Raw genomic sequence first — 20,435 nt, forward strand, 5'->3', positions numbered from 1 at the left:
GTTGGGAGAGGTTTGAAGGTGGGTGTGTGTCACTAGTAGTTATCGGCGAGTGTAAACATTAATTAATTAAGGCTTAATATATTTTTTTCATTTATACATTTAAATTTTTATTATTTTAATTATATTTATTTAGAATATACATTTCAAGTTAATTATACTTTTAATTTTTTGTTATTTTAATTATATTATTAAATTATGCTTAATTTATTATGTCCCATAAATTGATTCTCTAAATTATATAATTTAAGGGTATAATTAAAATAAAAAATATTTAAATAAGAAAACGTCAAAGTAGAGGGCCATCAATTAAGGTGAAACTTTTTCTGTCTTTTATATATATATATATGTGTGTGTGTGTGTGTGTGTGTGTGTGTATGTATGGAGTCGAGAAATAGGAAGAAGACAGGTGGGTACGTAGAAAGAATTACTCGAGAAGAGCTCAAGCTTAGGACCGAGAATTAATGGCTTCTCAACCAGGCATCCTCACAGAGTGGCCATGGCAGCGCCTTGGAAGCTACAAGGTATTCCGCCTCCTCTTCTCTTCATCATCAACATCTTCATACACACACACACGTACATTATTTCTTCAAAACTATATTATATTACATATTATATTCCTTTCATGGACAGTGGTGATTCTCTTTTTGTCGGGGCAATGCGTGGTTCTCTTTTTGGGTTTCTTCTTCTTCTTCTTCTTCTTCTTCTTCTTCTTCTTCTTCTTCTTCTTTTTAACTTGAATGAAAAGATGGAGTCGATATTAAATATTAGTTTATCAATCTTTGACCCAAGAGTTCTTGCTGCCAAACCCTAGAAATGGTGGTTGAAACATCAACTTTTCATTGATTTCCCGGCGCTTTTTTGTGTCACTAAAAGCTGATCTTTTTGGGTTTCCACCCCAAACACACTTAATTAATTGTAATTAAGGTGCGATTATGTAATGAACTAATCAATGAATTTGTTGGTGGTTGTGTCGGTTGGGGGGGGGAATAGTACCTGGTTATGGTTCCCTTTGCAGTGCACAGCGTATACAGTATAGTGGCAAGGGAAGAAGAAGAGAGGGACTATACCAGAATTCTGATACTGCCATTTCTATTAACAAGAATGCTTCACGACCAGCTATGGATCTCTCTCTCTCGCTACCGGACGGCAAAGGGAGCCAACAGGATTGTCGATAAGAGCATCGAGTTTGATCAAGTTGATCGAGAAAGCAACTGGTAATTCCTTCCTTCCTTCCTTCCTTCCTTCCATTGCTCTCTCCTCCTTTCTTTTTAATCCCTTTCTTGTGAATTTTATGATTTTATTCCAATTAAAAAAAATGGTGTCACAGTGTAAAATTTTTATTAATAACAACTTGGTAATTTGACATTATCGGTCACCTACAAATATGGGGCATTAAAAGCTGTTGCAAGAGAGTCGTGACCCCCTAAGAAGTAGAGGGGAGGCTGGAAAATGTGCTTCAGACCAAAATTGTTAAAATTGAGATTTTAAGTTGGATTGAAAAATGATTTATAAAATCGGATCGTAAATTCGTAAAATTTTAGAGATAAGTAAAAATATCATTTAATTTTTATAAATATATGTTTATAATAACATAATTTTATAAAAAATAAATTAATATCATTTAATAACTTGAGTATTCCTTATTATAATTCAAAAGATGATGTTTCCAAAATATAATTCAAAACTAACAAATTGGTATAGACAATTTAGAGGTAAAATATAACTTAAAATTCTTTAGAGGATGATTCTAATATTCTCTATTAAATTTAAGTTATAATTTATACTTGAAGCGTAAAATCGTTTGGGGTGTTTGAAGTGTAAAATTATAAAATTGTACACTTAAAATCGAGATTTTATAAGATTTTACCTCAAATAAGATTTTACATGGGATTTGAATCGTTTGGAAGTCTTCAAAACGTAAAATTGTATAAGTAAAATTGGGATAATGTTTGGGACTGCTATGTTCAGTAAGTTATATATATGACTAGTGACAATGATATATTTTTTGTAATTCTATATATAGTTTATTTTGGTAAGCTTTTTATATAATTTATTTTTATTTGCATGGAGTGTGCTGTACCTGCATAAGTTGACCAAAGGGGACAACAGATAACTATGACATTAATTGCTAAATTATGTGACTTATGATTACAAATTAATTGCAAAACAATAAATCATGATGTGACAAAATGAAATAGAAATGCTTTCCTCTTTGGACAATGCAATAAGTGCCCCATCTTTTCAACATCCAGATAATGATTAAAAGTTTTAAATTTAGTATACATTTCTCATTATTAAGTAATTAGGTTATCTGATCGTTTATGGACAGTACAATAAATATATATTATTTAAAAATAAAATAATACTTAAAATTATGATTGTTGACGACTGTATCATTCTTATTGAATGAGATGATATATAGAAAAAATAATAATACATAATTTTTTTAGTCTTTTCTAATGAGAAGATATCATATAATTAATAATATCATCATCAGTTATAAGTCTTAATATTATTTTTAAAAATAAGATATATTTATTATAGTATAACCATTGCCCCTTTAAAATCATGAGTAATAGTAACATATTCCTTACTTATATATGTTAATTTTTTTCCTATTTTAAGCTTTAAATATATATATATATATGTGTGTGTGTGTTAGCTTTTCTTTTATATAAATAGATTGAGAATCTTTATATTTTAGAAATTATATTATAACACTATTGTTCAAACAGTAGTGTAGTAGGGTACATTTTTATCAAATTTATGATAGAAAGGGTACCACTAAGATTTCATAGAACCACGTGGATTTCTTAACTTTGTCCACTAGACAAGAGATTAATAGGGTAAATTGCATAAATGATTCCAAAATTTTGCACTAAGATATAAAAAAATCATTAATTGAACTTCAATTTATAGGTAAAAGGTCACTAAATTTTAATTTATTATACAATTCCATAATTACAGTCAATTGTTGTAAAAAAAAATAATGAAATGCTAATATTTTTATATTTTAATACAAAATTCAATGATCTTTTTAACTTTAATATAAAATTCAATGACCATTCATGTTGTTTAATCGTCCACGTTATTAGCCATGTCGACAACATCCCGTTAACCTCTTTTAGAGTGACAATTGACATAGTTATGGAATTATATATTGTAAATTGAAGTTCAATGATATTTTAATTATAAATTAAAATTTAGTGACTAATTTATGCAATTTAGGGAGATTAGTATAATGATTAAGAATTTTCTCACCAAGTTTTCTTTCATTCTCCTACAGGGATGATCAAGTTATGCTAAGTGGGATAATACTTTACATAGGCGCCTCGACAATAGAGAAGGCGAAAAACCTTCCATTGTGGCGGATGGATGGCTTGATAATAACAATCTTGCTTCACGTCAGTGTGGTGGAGTTCATCTATTACTGGCTACATAGGGCGCTACACCACCACTTCCTCTACTCTCGCTACCACTCGCACCACCACTCCTCCATCGTCACTGAGCCCATCACATCGGTGATCCATCCATTTGCCGAGCACCTTGCTTACTTTTTTCTGTTCGCAATTCCACTGTTGACAACAGTACTAACAAAGACAGCATCGGTGACTTCCTTTGTGTTCTATGTTACGTTTATCGACTTCATGAACAATCTAGGGCATTGCAACTTCGAGTTCATTCCTAAATGGCTATTTTCTGCCTTTCCCCCTCTTAAGTACACCATTTATACACCCTCGTAAGTCCTTCTAACTTCAATTCATCATTATCTATCCATGATACACCCTTTATCTTTGATAAATAATTCTAACTAAATGGGAACTGTAATCTACAAGATTCTTATCTTATTTATATTAATTATTATATAGATGATCTATACCCTAATTAATTAATGTGAATCTTGGACTCTTTAAGATAATAAAGTGCATGCAAGTATATAGCAAATGAATTGTCTCATCTTGGATTATGTGGGTTGTGTCAAAAACAATCCAATTAGTTACCAAGTTGTGTCATTTTGTGTCGTGACCATAGTAAAAAGGGGCTAGCCTACATGGCTTGTGCCATGCTTGCCTGACCTATGTGGCAAAAACATAAAAGGTCTAACTTGCACCTTGTTGTGTGGTAGGTTTCACTCTCTTCATCATACTCAATTTCGAACGAATTATGCCCTTTTCATGCCATTCTATGATTACATCTATGGCACCATGGACAAGTCCTCTGATACTTTATACGAAATGTCGATCAAACGACCCGAAGAATCACCAGGTGTAGTTCACTTGACACATCTAACAACACCAGAATCCGTTTACCATCTCCGGCTTGGCTTCGCGAGGTTTGCCTCTAAGCCTTACACTTACGAGTGGTACTTGTGGCTAATGTGGCCTGTCACACTTTGGTCCGTGATGATTACTTGGATTTATGGTCGTACATTTACTGTGGAGAGAAATGTGTTACAAAATCTGAAGCTACAAACATGGGCAATTCCAAAGTATAGCATTCAAGTAAGTATATGACAATTTGAAGTTAACCATATTTTTCTCTTGAATCATTAATATTAGTATGGCTAATTAATGATCAATCGGTTGCTCTTTTGCAGTACTTTCTTCAATGGGAAAGGGAGTTTATCAATAATATGATTGAGGATGCCATACTGGAAGCTGAGAGAAAAGGGGCCAAAGTGTTAAGCCTTGGCCTTTTAAATCAGGCACGCATGTTGTTGTTAAGCTTTCTTTTCGAGATAAGACGTATGGTAGATCGATCTTTGTGTTAAAGATAAAAAAAAATTACAATAGAATGGAAAATTAACCATAAGATAAGACAAAATATATCCAAACATAAGTACAAATGGGTCTTAATTGAAGTTATATTATAGTAGATCCCTAATCTGATGTTGATGACCTCTCTCTCTCTCTCTCTCTCTATATATATATATATATCTTTGACATAATATTGTTGCAGGAAGATGAGCTCAATAAGAGTGGTGAGCTCTATATTAGAAGGCACCCACAACTCAAAGTAAAGGTGGTGGATGGAAGTAGTTTAGCTGTTGCTGTTGTCTTACATAGCATTCCAACAGGAACCACCCAAGTGCTCATCCGAGGCAACCCTTCCAAAGTTGCCTATTCCTTGGCCTTTGCCCTATGTCAAAGAGGCATCAAGGTACTAATCAATGTGACCCTAATAAAGACTTGTTACATGTTATTGTGTTGTTGTTAAGTATTTCAACTTTTGATATATATATGATCTCCTGATGAATCCCACTAAATTGTGTCTAATTGTCAATAAACCCAATTGTTTATGGAATATAAGATTGATCAAATCATTTTTTGTGTCCCAATAGGTGGCGACATTATATGAGAATGAGTATAACAAGCTCAAGTTGGCTATTGGTGCAGAGGCTGCAACCAATATAGTTCTTGCTAAGAGCTATGCCCGTGATATAAAGGCAAGCTTAAATTTTCCAACCAATTTTTGCTTTATTTCTTAGTTAAAGTTGTGATTTTGTTACATTTACAATGAGATGATCATGCATTATCAACATTGTGTTGTAGACATGGCTAGTGGGGGATGGACTGAATAAAGAAGAACAGATGAAGGCATCAAAGGGAACATTGTTCATTCCATTCACTCAATTTCTTCCTCAAAAAATTCGGGGCGACTGCTTTTACCACAACACACCTGCAATGGTGACCCCTAAGAACTTAGAGAACATAGACTCTTGTGAGGTAAGTAGTATATAATAGTTTAGAATCTATGTATTTCAATCCTTTCTTTTATCTAAATTTCGTCTTTGTGGAGTAGAATTGGCTCCCAAGGAGGGTGATGAGTGCATGGCGAATTGCTGGGATACTACATGCGTTGGAAGGGTGGAATGTACATGAATGTGGCAACACCATGTTTAGCATTGAGAAAATTTGGGAAGCTAGTCTTCGGCATGGTTTTCACCCTGTTGTCGTTGCCTCGTCAAAGCAAAAGCCTTGAAGATCACATTCATTTGCTTGTTTGCTTGCAGACATATATATATGTGTTAATTGCTGCATCTCGAATGTGTTTCAAGTATTAGATTTGTGGTTGTTCATCTTGCACGCCTTTTAGTATTCATGATTGGGTAGTTGATTGCTACTTAATTACGTGAATGACTGCAACTTTGCTATCTTCAGTCTTACATATAGTGATATTTGTAATATCGATCTTCTTGTTTTTGTTTATTAATGAATTCTTAGGAACTATATGGGTGGAAATATTCTATATATATTTTTTGACTTTTGAAGTTGAAAATATTGAATTGTTAATTATTATCTTATCTTATCTCTGCGATAAGTTTATGAGAGTTGAGTGTATATGTAACCAACAATTATCTAAAAGAGATAAATAAAAAGAATGAAATAACACGCTGATGTAATGCGATTAGAGAATTTGTTTATATTTACTAGCAAAATCTCCACACAAGATTTTATAGTGATACAAACACTTGATAGAACGAAAAAGGATACGATCTCCAAGTTTCTCCTCTATTTAAAAAAAAATGAAACAATCATAAACTCTACATGATACATATAGAGGAGACTTAGGTCACATAGATAACCACCTAATTATTTCTTATCTTAACCACAAACTATTATTATCTCAATCTCTATTATTATCTAGAAAGAGTTAGATTTCTTTTAAAAATTACAAAAAATGTGATTTCAAATAAATATGGTTTATGATACGGACAATCTCCTAACAATTTAGAATAAGTTCATGAATAATCATACACCAATTTGATAAAAGATGTTAATCGAAAAAGTATAGACCATCAAAGCGTATATACAAAAATAATAAAGACGCAACGACCAAGTAACCTTTTATCAAGTTGAAGGGAATCAACATGGACACTCTAGAGTTGAATTATCACTTGCATAGGGGTTCTGGTAAGTCAGGGCCAAAGAGGGAGTTAAGGTAGCAAACGTGATCTAGTCTAAAACTACTTCCGCAAGGAACCTTACCCCGAACTATTTCACACGTTGCACTCTGCACCCTCTTTTTCACCTTCAAGGAAAGTGTGCTTTCTTTGCAAATAAATCCTAACACACATTAATGCATGGAGACATTTGATTCCCCCAAATATGAGAATCACCCTTAATCACTCCAATGATCTTATCTCTAATTAATCACATGAAATGCATATCTCAAGATTTAACCTAAACAAATAAACACAACTTAAGATAAGATCAACATTGAAGTTGTTACCAAATCATGGATATAGATAATGAAATCCATATCCTCCTCCACAATCTCAAAGATGAAAGATGTATCTCTATTGATGCGTAGCCAACATGGACTCTAAGTTAAAGCCATTATAAATTCCCTAGTAGCAAAGGTAAAATTCATTTCGTACTCTTTTATACTATAATACATACTCTTGAATCTTGATTTTGGGACATCATGTAGCTCATCGTCTCTGTCTTCATCTATACGTCTTGACTTGGGTATCAAAGGACTTTCTTGGGAACACCCCCAAGTAGACCTAACCAATTGTTTTGCAAGATTTTCATATTTTAGCGATAGAATTCAACTTGGTTAATCATCCACAAACATGTTAATTAACATGTAACCAAAAGAAATTTATTGGTGCGAATTCTCAATAGCATCAATTTTGCTTTTGGGTCAGTAATTGAAAACATCTCCTTGAATTTTCTTGTTCTCAGAGCATATAAACATATTAGATATGTTGGGTTGAAGACAAAGTTGTGTGACTCGATCATGACAATGATCAGCTACTGGCACCTTGTGCTTTTTTGTATTATGAGAGAGGGGGGGGGGGGGGGGGGGGGGGGGGGGAGAAAGGTGGAAATGTGATGAGGTGACATAGCAAGATGGATAAGAAGAAAATGATCATGAGGTGACAATTTGTTGCTACCTCATCATCTAGTCTACTCTTTTTCTTTTTCACTTCACCATTTTGGCAATAGAAAGTAATGAGTGGTAATTGCATTCTACATTGAAGCAAAAAAAAAATAGTTTGTTGTGTGAATTTGAGAAAAATTAGAAATTCTATTCCAAAATTGAAATTAAGTTGAAAATTCAACACTTTTTTAGTAATTTAGGGTTTGATTGTGGAAAATGTTTTTCAAGTGTTCTAAATCTAATTTCTTTATATAACCTCTTGTTTAATTTTTATAGAAAATTTAAAAAAGCCCATTCAAATTTTCAAAGTGTTTACTAATTTGCTATTCGGAAAATTAAGAACATATGTTTAAAAAGAAAAGAGACATTTTTCTTTCATTTAACTTAAATTAAAGATGGAGATAGAGATGGAAATTTTTTCTCAGAATTTGCTTTTTCCAAATTTCTAAATTACCAAGGAAATATTAGGGGGTTATTTAATTGTGGAAAATAATTTTTAGTTTTTTATTTTCAATTATTTTATAAAATCTCTAATTTTTATTTTCTAGAAAAAAGTAGATAAGGTGTTCAAATATTAGAACCGTATAAACTAATTTTCAATGTAGAAAATTAGAATATATGTTCATAAAAGGAGAGATATTTTATTTTATCTTCTTATCTTACTTGTGTTAGAAAATGAGATTAAGATGATTTGAGAAAAATATCTTAAAACCCAAGTAATTTTTATGCAATATGTAATCAAATAATAGGTTAAAAATATAAATGTGTGAGAAATGAATAACCTCGCAAAACATTTTGACTCTTATGCCCCATCTCTTTTCGTCTCTTTCTCTCATTATTTGCATAATTTTAACACTAACAAGAGATTGCCCATTCTAGACTATTTCGAGACAAAATTAGAGGTATATATTTCGTGTGTTTTGTTCGATCTCCAAAGAAATGAGAGTAAATGAGCAATGATTAGGAAGAAGCGAACATAATGGGATTCATAAGTCTTTTTTATTGTCTTCGTTAGGCCTACATGCCCTTTCATTTAATACAAAAAAAAATTATATTATAATTGCTTAGTACATACAGACTTTTTAGTGTAAATGTTTTGTAAGTAGAGTTTTCTCCAAGTTAAATTAGACATTGTATTTGAAGTTGTAAAAAGGAATGGAGTTTGTTGAGTTAGAAGAAGGTTTGAAATGTTATTTCTATTTCTAGTGGTATATAATTGTTATTTTCTCATTTTTTGGGGATAGAGTTTAATGTATTATTGATTTAATATAATCAGAGGGTGTTTAGCTTAGTAGTTTGACCGCTTATAATCTATTGGAATAGTTTATAAATTACGTAGCTTAGTTTTTGATGCAATTTGTAACATTACTTTTAAGCTAATTCAGTAGCGTTTGAGAAAAGCTTTCCTTCCCTTGATCGCGGTAGCTTTTTGCGCTAACCAATGAATTTACTAATTTACTCTCAAATATTATACACATTTACAACTCTCTATCTCTTACACACTTATTTTCTCCCATTTCCTTCTCTGCCTCCTCCATTGTCAACATTACAGCAATGTCGCCTCCAACCCAGTGTCGTCACCGTCATTAGATTTCCAACTTTGGTCGCATCCATCGCCGCCTTCTGTTAGCAGATTGGCCATCGCTTTGTGTTAGCAAATCGACCGTCGCCTTTAGCCTAGCGTTCATTGTCACCTCTATTTGTCGCCCATCACCGTCGCCTCTTTTGTCACCCATCACCGTCTCCTTCATTGCTTTAATAACATTATACATATAAATATATATGTAACACATATAATATATATTGGGTTTAATAAAATATTATATTAATATATTTTTTAATAATTGTATATAATTTATCAATATCTAATAGTAAAATTTTATTAGTTGAACATTAATTTATAATTTATTTTTATTAAAAATTAATATTTGTATGTATTTTTATCTATATTATTTAACATGTCTATTTTTGTCTTTTTATCAAGTATTGATAGCTTATCAGCTGTTTTAAATTAAACACATAACTATATAACTGATACTTAAAGTATAATTATCCAAATATATTACATATTATCAGGTTAAACGTTGTCTAATTATTAAACTTTACCTAACTTAAAAACTAAAACAACTTAAAAGTTGCTTTTAAAAAGGGTAAGCAAAACACCCTCTTTCGTAGACAATAAAAGGAAGTAAAATCCAAGGATGCAGATTCGAGTTATGGTAGTCGCAGTATGAGAGTTTCACTCTCATGTGGGGGTGACTCCTTATGAGTACTATACATTATACCTCTTCTCTGATATTGTAATTAACCTCTCTTACGTGCATAAGACAGTATTCGAGGCTTAAGGCGAGAAATTTCACCTTTTGCAGCCAAAACAATAAAAGGAAGCAAAATGAAGAATCATCACAATCGAGAGTCGAGCAGATTGGCCGCACTCTCTATATCTACGCGACATAGCAGAGATGGCGACAGCCTCCTTATCTGCTTCTCCACGCCCGTTTCTTCTCTCCTCCGACTTCATTCGAGCTCGCACACAGAAACCCGCTTCCCTCTCATGGTCTTCTTCGTTTCCCCACCTCAACTTGTCCATCAATTCAATCTCAAACCCTCCAAATCCCGCATTCAACAAGGTAACCGAACTACTCTGGTTTTATCGCTCTTCGCTCTTTCATTTGTCTTTCTATAGTTTTTCCATTACTGGGTTTGGCAAAATAGTGGTTCTGTAACGAGCCCGTTTCTCTGATTTTGCAATTATGCCAAGAATTGCCGATCCCAATACTTGAATTGGAACGGGAGACCAAAAAATTCCTTTTTATCCAGTTTGGGAATGCGGGTTCTTGAAGTTTCTTTAACTATCTACACATAATTGTTTTGACTGGTACGTGATTGGTCATGAGTACACTCCCTTGCAAGCGTCGTGTTCGACAAAAGGCGCAAGAGTCTCTGATTTTGTTGTATAATTTGGCCTTGCGTTGTTGTTGTTGTTATTATTGTTATTATTATATTTTGGTTTGTGGTGAATACACCTGGTTATAACTCCTGTTGCTTTTGTTAAGATATATATATATATATATATATTTGTTAGGATCTTGTTAATGGGTTTGTACTTGAAAAGGAATTGGAATTTCCAGGTTTGGCAAAAGAAAAGAAAGAACAAACAAAATACAATCGGAACTGACTAGTGCTAGGCATAACAGAGACCAGAATCATATTGGTATTTAAAACTTAATGTGCCATCTAATCAGCACTTAACATGTGTTTGTTCCTTAAAGCTAAGATGAAAGAGTTTCATTGCCTTGTGGATGGTTACTTCCATCTACTTTGATTAAGGTACATCCAGGTGAAACATGAAAAAACTTTGGAATGTTTCACTGAGGAGAAGATGAAGCTTATGCTAAATGAATTAAGTATATTTAGTAGCAGTTCTTAGAGCAGGCATTTGAGGACAAGCCTTGGTAGCAAAATTGAGGTTGCTTCTCTACGACTGAACATTGATGGGTTTGAGTTGTGAAAACAGTTTTTTTGCAAAATAAGGATAAGGCCAAGTATAAAAAGGACCTCATCTCGTGCATGAGAATGGCTTTTTTGGTTCCTTGAGCAAGAATTGTCTTGACCTCAGGAAATGCTTCATCCAATTTCCAGTTTCTGAAGTGCAAAAACTTGACAAACCATTCTTTAAGTTTTAAGAGAAATTTATTGGTTGAAGTGAAATTAGTAACTTTACCATGCCTTCAGCTTATTTTTCACCATATGGTTTTGCCTGTGTTCTATGGCGTGGATCCATCAGAGGTTAGGAAACAAAAAGGGGATTATGCAGAGGCATTCGTGAGACATGAAGCGCAATTCAAGGAAGGAAAGTGTGAAGCAAAGAAATGGATGGAGAAATTGAAAAGGTGGAGAGAAGCACTGGAGGAAGCAGCTAATTTGGCAGGGATGGCTTTACATAATCATGCAGATGGGTAAATTAACTCTCTTTTCCACTTCTTATCATAGTTCATAGCTTTGAAATCCATTCTTAACATGCTTTTAGTGCATGAGTGTGCTTTTAGCTTGGAATGGAAATCAATTTTTAACACACTTTGAAATCTATTCTTAAATGGGGCTGTGACTGGTACTACCTTCTAATATAGGATTGTGGGCTCTCTTAGGACATGTGTAGTAAATCTGTAAGGCTTACATCACACAATCTATGGTTATTGTCAATTTTTGAACAAACTACCTTCAATCAAACGGCTCTTATCATCTAATCTGGACAATAATCTCATAATATCACAAGCATTAATCTAAATTTGATCAAAATCACAAAACAAGCTTAAATTTAATTTTAAAAACAATTCATCATGTTAAGATGGATCCATAAATCTCTCTAGATGAATCGTGCTCATTCTCCTTGCCTTAATCTCTCTAATTGATTTATTTTTCTATTTTGTTCTTCTTTAATTGGTTGAGCATAAAGATCCTCAAAACTAAGATTTTAAATTTTAAATTATTAAATAAAAGATCAATTTTAGTTTTCTTATATTATTATTTTTACTTTGGAAGCAGAGAGAGAGAGAGAGAGAGAGGTGAAAAGGTGGCCAAACCTCAAAAGGTGTCCAGTGTAAGGTTCAACAAAGACAAGTTGCATTTTACACAATTGAACGCATGCTTTATGCAGAAATTTTGGACATATGTTAGAGTTTTCGTGATAAGAGGATACTAATTACTAGATAGGAATAGTCTTTATGTTTCCTAACTAACGTTGAACAAATTGTTCCACAGGAATAAGGGCAGGTTGTTCCACAGGAATATGTATTATTGGAGAAGAAAAAATAAGGGCAGGTTGTTCCACAGGAATATATAGCTGTGGAACAAATATTTCAAATATATATGAATTCACTTACAGAAAATAAAAAATATATATATATATATATATGAATTCATCAAACATAAAATTAATTCAAAGCTAGATCAAAAACAATCCTCAAACAATTGCAGCAACCTTGTAGGGAATCCTTTAGCCCACCTGTACTTTCATTGAATAATCCATCTTAATCACAAGATATGAAACCTTCAGATGAGAACCATAAATTAACTGAAGATCCTGAACACGGAGCACATAAAACAGTAATCACATAATACTATATATATCTTTCAAATTTTATTTCCAAGCATAGTAATTCCACTATTTGCAAATGATTACATGCGCAATAAACAGCTATGAAGAAAAGAGCATCAGATAGATGAAGTGCATATATATAATCAATCCCATAAAATACAGTGTAACTGGTATTTATAATGGAAAGCCTTCAAGCTATACATATATACAGCTGACTTGAGCTTAGTAAAACAAGGAAAAGTCTAGAGAGCTTGACGGGCTTACTAACCGCCCTACCGAAAGGGGGCAAAAAGATGATTGTGCTCCCGTCCACTTTGCAAATTTATAAAGTGAGCCACTGCTGCTCTCTCCCTGCTCGCTCGTCTCCCTTCCATGGTTGCCGCCCTCGTCTCGCCATCGCACCTCGCCGCCTCGCCCCCATTGCCTTGCTACCCTCGCCTTATCTTCGCCGCCTTGTTGACCGTCGCTGCATCTTGAAATACTCTTAAGAAGAGATAGACATGTGTGCAGTTAAACCTTCCAAAAGTGAATCAAATTGAGAACACCAGACACCTTGTATTTAGCTAATTTTCCTAAACAAATAGAGAAGGGAACCTTACCTTCTTTTTCACAATTTTGACCATCTCCTGAAGAATGTTCCTCTCAGCAATTTGAAAATGAACATAATCACCACAGTTATTTACCATTGTTTCGAGAAGCTATAAGTGTGTCAAATTGTAAATGGATTATTAGAAAGATAGGTCACAGCTAATCTTGACTAATTGTCTATACATGACCTATAGTTGCTAAATGGGAAAAAAAAAAATGAATGTACCAATACGATTCAACAAGAAAAGAGCTGCAAAAAAGGCAAGTAATTAAATTAGGGTTCTTATGCTGCATCAAGCACGGAAACAACAGCATCAAGCAATCGAATTGCTGTCAATCGACGACAGCATTGAGCACCGAGCAACCGGGCAGCAAGGAGGAGCTTCTATGACAAAGGTAAACCTGAGAGAGATAGGGGTCCACGTACGATAACCCCCTCGAATCAGAATAAATATCAAGCTTAGAAACAAAATTTCTTCCATCTCTATTTAAATTTAAATCATAGATGAATTTTTTCGTCTTTGACGAAAATGAACATTGGATCAAAGATGGAAAAATTCTATATATCTCTGTGAAGAAATTAAGAACAAAGACGGAAACATTTATGTCTTTGAATATAGAGATGGAAAATTTTTTGACTCAAAGAAGGAAATTAAAAATAGAGACAAGAATTTTTCCATCTCTAAATCTATATTTTTCCATTTTCATGATGAAAAAAAGTATCGGAGATGGATTATTTCCATCTCTAAAATTAGAGATGAAATTTTTTCATCTCTGATTTAGAGAGAGAATAGATCTGTCTCTAAATCCACCTCTAAAAGTTTTTTTTGGCTGATTTTGGTATTTCGTCTCAAATGTTAAAGACAAAAAAAAAAAAAAAATCCATCTCTAAAATCAATTTTTTTTTCTTGTAGTGAATATTGTTTAATTAACAGTGCTAATAACAATGGTTCTGGTATTGAGCATTTAAAATGCAATCTTCTACTAATTTTAGGTAGACAATTATTTTAATAATAGATGTGTATGCCAATCTTAAGTTTGTGCGTGCATTTGACCTACCTAATAGACGATTTTTGATAAATGTTCAAACTAGGTCGAACACCACATTTTTATTATTACAAAAAATAACACCTTATGATAACAAGTCGCTATTATGGATTAGGAAGACCTTAGATACATGACACGTACAAGATCGTGATTGGGAACAAGTTGATATTATTATGCATATGTTAGGAAGATTTTATAGTGGAACGAAAATATTTTTTGCTCAAAATATTCTACAACACATATTTTTATTCATTAAATATTTTCAATTATCAATTATTTTACAAAATATAGGGCATAAAGATGTATGAACAATTTATAACCCCAATGAAAATAAAATTTAGAAAATATTGTATTGATATTCTGATGTTATATCTTAAGACAGTTGTATTGCATCCCATGCAAAAGTGGGAAAGGGGTAGAATATATATTTTGAAGTTTTATGAAGCAACTATGAGGATTAACACACAAAAATAAAAATAAAGATTCAGAATTTAATATTTTATATGTATAATCTATATGAGTATTATCTTCGTGAATGATTTTTTCTTCAAAAGGAAAGTCTAAGGGATTATTAAAGTGGGTGTAATCTAAATACTTGAAATCTAAGAAACCAAATGACACACCATAGACATCTAAGCAAATTTAATGAACATGAATTCTATTTAAATAGGAGTTTTTTTTTTCAATGAAATTCTTAATAGTTTTGATATTTTGTCACGTTAGTGTCAAAACAAAGATGCATATCCTATTTTACTCGATCATTAAGGGATATCTGATATCTACAGCGCCATCAAGTTTATTTTTTCTATAGAAAACAGGATGTTGAACTCAAAGAAATATATGTTATCACATCCAATCCTATAAATGTGCATATAGTTTAAGAATTAGCTACATGCCGAATTCTATCATTAGGGGATAGAAGTGATTGATGAATCTAGCGAGTCCAAACATAAAGATGCTAGATGACCATCTATAAAATAGTCATCTTTCAATCTTGGAGGGAGGTCGAACACTTTTTAACGATCTGTTTGAATTTATTTTATATATTTTAGTAGTCAATTGTCAGTTTTCACTTAAATTATTATTTCCTTGTCAAACTATAGTAACTCAAGCATCAAAGTACCTTTGGGGATAATCTCTAGGACAATTTTTTGTAGGTACTTTTAGTATTTGGAGAAGATTGAACATCACTTAAGCATCAATTTATTTTTATTTTATATCATTTAATGATTTATCATTCTCTCCACTTAAATTATATATATATATATATATATTGAACTTATACTAACTTGAGTATCGAAGTGCGCTAGAGGCAACCTTGAGGCCAATTCTTTTTAGACACTTTTAGCATTGGAAAGAGATTGCGAATTGGTTTATTTTTCTTTCATGTGATTTGTAAACACTTTTAGTATTAGAGATGTTATAGAAGTTGGACCATGCAAAATTAATAAATGTGGCAATTAATTGTAAGTAAAAATTGTTATAAACAAAATAAAAAAATAATTTTGAGATTACAATTTAAATTTTAAAACTAAAAAATATGAACTACTAAAATGTTGGAAGTTTATTTAAATTTTTGTAAACAAATAAAAATATGTTTGAAATATTTTTATTTATATTTTAAAATACTTGTAAAATATTTTTTTAAAAAAGTATATATATATTTATTGATTATCCTAGGGTGTCCGAGCTTCACTTGACTAATTCTCAGGGGTTGGTGACATTCCCGAAAAAAGTATATATATTTTTTAATTTGACATGAGTCGACTCATTCCCAAATCTTTGTCTATTAGGACCAAGGTTAGCACGACCCATTACCCCACAACAAACACAACAAGGTCTTTTCATTAAGGGCTTGGGGTCGTGTCGCACCTACCTTTTGTAATAAGGGTCGGGTTGACAAAACGTATTTCGAAAACAAGGGGCCTAACTTGGCTCGGCCCACCAAAAAAAAGTCGAATTAACTTGGGGAATGAACTTAGGTTATAAAAAATGATTGATTTCTTTATTTGAAAATAATTATTTCAATTACCAGAAATAATGGTTTCTACTTAGGATTATATTTTTATTTTTATTTAGTTAAATTTAACATAATTACTGTTTGAGTAATGACATTTTTGACGGATCAAATGTTCGAGCCAAAAAAAAAACCTAAAATCATTGACATCTAAAGTTACTTTTAAACTACAAGATCTAGGGCAATTTACCCAAAGTATTATTTAAAAAATTGGAATTAAATATAAAGTTTATTAGACAATTAAAAAAATTGAAATTAAACACAGAGTAAATTCAGCAACTTTCTATAACTTAGATAAAAGATTTTCCATGAAAACAAGTAAACTTTATTTTCAAGTGCCCATGAACTCACCTAACCAAGGCTTTGTCACTGTGGGTTGGGCCTGCTCTGAGAGCACTAAGGCTCGAACTAATCTTGATGGGTTAGGCTGATTAGCAGAGCCCAACACCAATTATTGAATGGTTCAAACAAATTAAGGCCATGTGAAGGCTATCATTTTCACTTTTTAATGTTATTACTTTGAAAACAAAATATAAAGGTAGTGCGCTTTTTAAAATTTTTAAAAAAATGAAAACAACACAAAGAAAATGTTTGTAGAATTTCCATTTTTTATTTTTACTACTCCTTGCTATTACTGCTAATAGAATCAACAAAACTTGACTACTTTGGTTGCGAGGAAAAGACATTTTATAACTAAATAGATGAATGGTTGGGTCTATGTGACCTTGTGTGTCGCATGTGGTTGATGCGACACTTCATTCACCATTTTGTGTGGTGGGGTATGTGCAGACACTTTATCTCTCTTGTGATTATTATGAGGCTTCGTCTGCTTTGTGTTGGAGTTATGTCTGTTTCATTTGGACATAACAGTTTTGCACAAACGGATGAGAATTAATTGAGTCAAAAATTTGGATATCTTATGTTACAAAAAATAATAATTATTATTATTATTTTGTCACCTAAGGCGGTAGTTCTGTCAATACTACTCCCAAACGAGAATTTGAGATCTCAAGTTTGAATTTAGAGTCCAAAGATTGTTTAGGCAGTCACCTACTATATAATTCATAAATTCAAAGGTAATAACGTCGATAACAACTCTATAGTAATTGAAGCAACTACATTTCATCATAGGTAGGTATTCCTTCACTAAACCTAGAAATTGGGACCATATACATGATACAAATCAAATGATAGTTGATCTTGGAGGCCACCAATTCAACACTTTGTGGTCTCCTTCAATGCTTCTTTCAAATTTAGTAGTTAGTAGCTTGCCTTCAAGTTTAAGGTAATGGTACATTGTGCCTTCAACTACATTTATAGCTCTTGTTTAGTTATACCCAATGTACTTCAAACGGGAAGATAAAAGATATAAATACTTTTAACTATGAATTGAATTCTATAGTCATCACCCGATTTAAAAGTATTGTCATGTAAAGTTAAGGTTATGGATTCGATTTGCTTGACCTACTAACGTGTGAGAGGTTCACACCATTCAATGTGTAAAATGAAGTGGGCGACAAAATTTATAACACTAAAAATAGGGCCTTGACAAGGTATAAAGCTAGTTAGGCATGTTTGTCCAATTCTTATAAGTTCCTTAACAAGGAATACAATTTTATTTTATTCATTTTAACAAATGTTATCTAACATAATTTCTCAAATCGCTAATTAAAAAATAGACTTCAGTTTCAAGGAAACTCTAAGGCAGAGTTGCGAAGCAAAGTCAAAACTTGAAAGGAAAACCAATTCCATGTAAAAATGAAAAAAAATATATATAGCAAAAGAATTAATAGATGAAAACCACAAAAAATTCAAAATTTTGATATTCAAAACAAACAAGCGAAATATAAAAACAAACTAAAACGAGCCCTAAAATTTTTTTCAAAATTGATCGAAAACAAGTAACCAAATGTCATTCCTTATATACTTTTACATAAAAAAAATTAAAATTCGAAGTCTCTTTCCAACCAAGGTTGTTAAAATCGTAAAATCGTAAGAGAGTTTTCAACATGTAAAATCGTAAAATAGAGTGCAATTCAACTTTAAAATCGTAAAATCGTAAGGGTTTTCGGTGCAAAAAATCATAAAATCATACCCGTAAAATCGAGAGTTTAACAACCATGTTCCCAACCACCCCTAAAAAGGTTTAGAACACCCCTTTAATTGATATTCTTATTAGACTAAGTATGATTATTTATAGGAATCTCCTATGATCTTTTACGTGAAAATACTAAAATTTGAAGTCCTCCTAAAAAGGTTTAGAACACCTCTTTAATAAATATTCTTGTTAAACTAAGTATGACGATTTCTAAGAAGCTCGTGATCTTTTAGGTACCCAAAAAAAAAAAAAAACTAAAATTCAAAGTCCTTGCTCAATCACCCCTAAAAAGGTTTAGAACACCCCTTTAATTGGCCACCTTATTAGACTAAGGCCAAGTATGATGATTCTTAAGAAGTTCCTATGATCTTAATGGCATAGCATTCTTGTACCAAAACTAGAAATTGGGACCAAAAAATTCAAAGATTGAATGATGGGTCTTCTTGGAAGGCTTGTGGATGACAATTTGTGGTCCATTGAGGCCTCCTTTCATCAGTCCACCTTATTGGGCTTGGTCCCCAATGTATCCCAAAAAACATAGATAAAGGCACTGATGAATGCTTTTACCAACCACTTAAAAGTGGTATTTCGTGATAACGAATGGCGGGTTTGGAAACATATTTTGTTTTTTTTTTTTTTTTTGCAAATTTGGGATTGTGGGTGGGTTTCATTAATACTTTAATCTTGTAGTCTTGTTAAGGGACGAGTGACTTCAAAGTATACAATTTATATATTAAAGTAAGAAAAATGATACAAATCATAATGTAGTGACATAATTATTGTTTGTTTCTCAACCTTTCCACATGGGTGGGTTGTTGTAGAACATGATCAGTGATTAATTTTTTTTTTTTAATGATCTAGATTTTGGGATTTGCCCGACTAGCTCTGGGAAAGAGTGGTCTTCTCCCCTGATTCGCTTTCTAGGTAAGTGCAGATGCATCACAATTTTTTTTAAAAAAAAAAATTAACCTATGCTCATAAAATAATCTATGAATCACAATTTTTATCATGAATCAATATCTATGCTCATAAGACAATCTATGAGTTTGCTTAATGGTCCATTGTGTCTTCAACTACATTTGTACCTCTTGTTGGGTTATACCCAATGCACTCCAAACGAAAAGATAAAAGATATAAATATTTTTAATAATTAATTAAATTCTATAGTCATCACCCAATTTAAAAGTATTGTTATGTAAATTTAAGGTTATGGGTTTGATTTGCTAGACCTATTAACGTGTGGGAGGGTCACACCATTCAATGTGTAAAATGAAGTGGGCGACAAAATTTATAACACTACAAATAGTGCCTTAAATAAGGTATAAAGCTAGTTAGGTGTGTTTGTCCCATTCATCTAAGTTAATCCTTAAAGAAGGAACCATGACTACTTTTCTTACATGTTCTATTTCCTTTAGGGAGTGTTTGTTAACTAGGACATGGAGTAAAAAATATAAAAAATATTTTATACAAAAATATTTTTCATTGTATTTGTTAAATTTTTCTGACAACCCTTATAAAAGAGGTCACGTGACTTTTTATAAAAATTAACCCATATGCCCCTTTAATACATTATGAAAAATTTAACAAATAGTCGAATAAAAATTTTAAAATACTTTCCAACCATATCATGACTATTTTATAATTTGATACGAAAAATATTATAATCTTACTCATTTTAACAAATGTTACCTTAATAT

At 32.1% G+C, this 20,435-nt stretch overlaps 2 protein-coding genes across 6 annotated transcripts; both read left to right on the forward strand.

Moving 5' to 3' along the window:
• Positions 1-370: 370 nt before the first annotated feature.
• LOC127786678 (very-long-chain aldehyde decarbonylase CER1-like) lies at positions 371-6,251 on the forward strand. The gene is made up of 9 exons (XM_052314234.1): positions 371-521; positions 991-1,214; positions 3,287-3,739; positions 4,127-4,502; positions 4,598-4,705; positions 4,960-5,160; positions 5,342-5,446; positions 5,553-5,726; positions 5,803-6,251. Exons 1-9 carry the CDS (start codon positions 462-464, stop codon positions 5,980-5,982), a joined length of 1,881 nt encoding a protein of 626 aa, XP_052170194.1. The 5' UTR covers positions 371-461; the 3' UTR covers positions 5,983-6,251.
• A 3,995-nt stretch (positions 6,252-10,246) lies between these two features.
• LOC127786679 (uncharacterized) lies at positions 10,247-19,636 on the forward strand. Of its 5 annotated transcripts, XM_052314239.1 has the most exons (4): positions 10,247-10,520; positions 11,678-11,849; positions 12,436-12,490; positions 12,652-12,672. In XM_052314239.1, the coding sequence occupies exons 1-4, from the start codon at positions 10,283-10,285 to the stop codon at positions 12,655-12,657; spliced, it is 471 nt and encodes a 156-aa protein (XP_052170199.1). In that variant the 5' UTR covers positions 10,247-10,282; the 3' UTR covers positions 12,658-12,672. The 5 variants fall into 5 exon arrangements, with proteins under 5 accessions (XP_052170199.1, XP_052170200.1, XP_052170197.1 ...); XM_052314240.1 differs by lacking the exons at positions 12,436-12,490; positions 12,652-12,672 and adding an exon at positions 19,600-19,636; XM_052314237.1 differs by lacking the exon at positions 12,436-12,490 and having other exon boundaries at positions 12,652-12,773.
• The last annotated feature ends 799 nt before the right edge of the window (positions 19,637-20,435 follow it).

The sequence above is a fragment of the Diospyros lotus genome, chromosome 12, assembly GCF_014633365.1.
Source record: "Diospyros lotus cultivar Yz01 chromosome 12, ASM1463336v1, whole genome shotgun sequence".
In the NCBI taxonomy this organism is placed as follows: Eukaryota; Viridiplantae; Streptophyta; class Magnoliopsida; order Ericales; family Ebenaceae; genus Diospyros; species Diospyros lotus.

Bases quoted from the DNA above. Each gene is read 5' to 3' on its own strand.
- LOC127786678 (XM_052314234.1), top strand. From the start codon at position 462: ATGGCTTCTCAACCAGGCATCCTCACAGAGTGGCCATGGCAGCGCCTT. The intron at 522-990 runs GTATTCCGCCTC...GGGGGGGAATAG, and splicing joins AGCGCCTTGGAAGCTACAAG to TACCTGGTTATGGTTCCCTT. The intron at 5,727-5,802 runs GTAAGTAGTATA...TTTGTGGAGTAG, and splicing joins AGAACATAGACTCTTGTGAG to AATTGGCTCCCAAGGAGGGT.
- LOC127786679 (XM_052314235.1), top strand. From the start codon at position 10,283: ATGAAGAATCATCACAATCGAGAGTCGAGCAGATTGGCCGCACTCTCT. The intron at 10,521-11,677 runs GTAACCGAACTA...TGGATCCATCAG, and splicing joins CAAATCCCGCATTCAACAAG to AGGTTAGGAAACAAAAAGGG. The intron at 11,850-12,435 runs GTAAATTAACTC...CTTTGGAAGCAG, and splicing joins TTACATAATCATGCAGATGG to AGAGAGAGAGAGAGAGAGAG.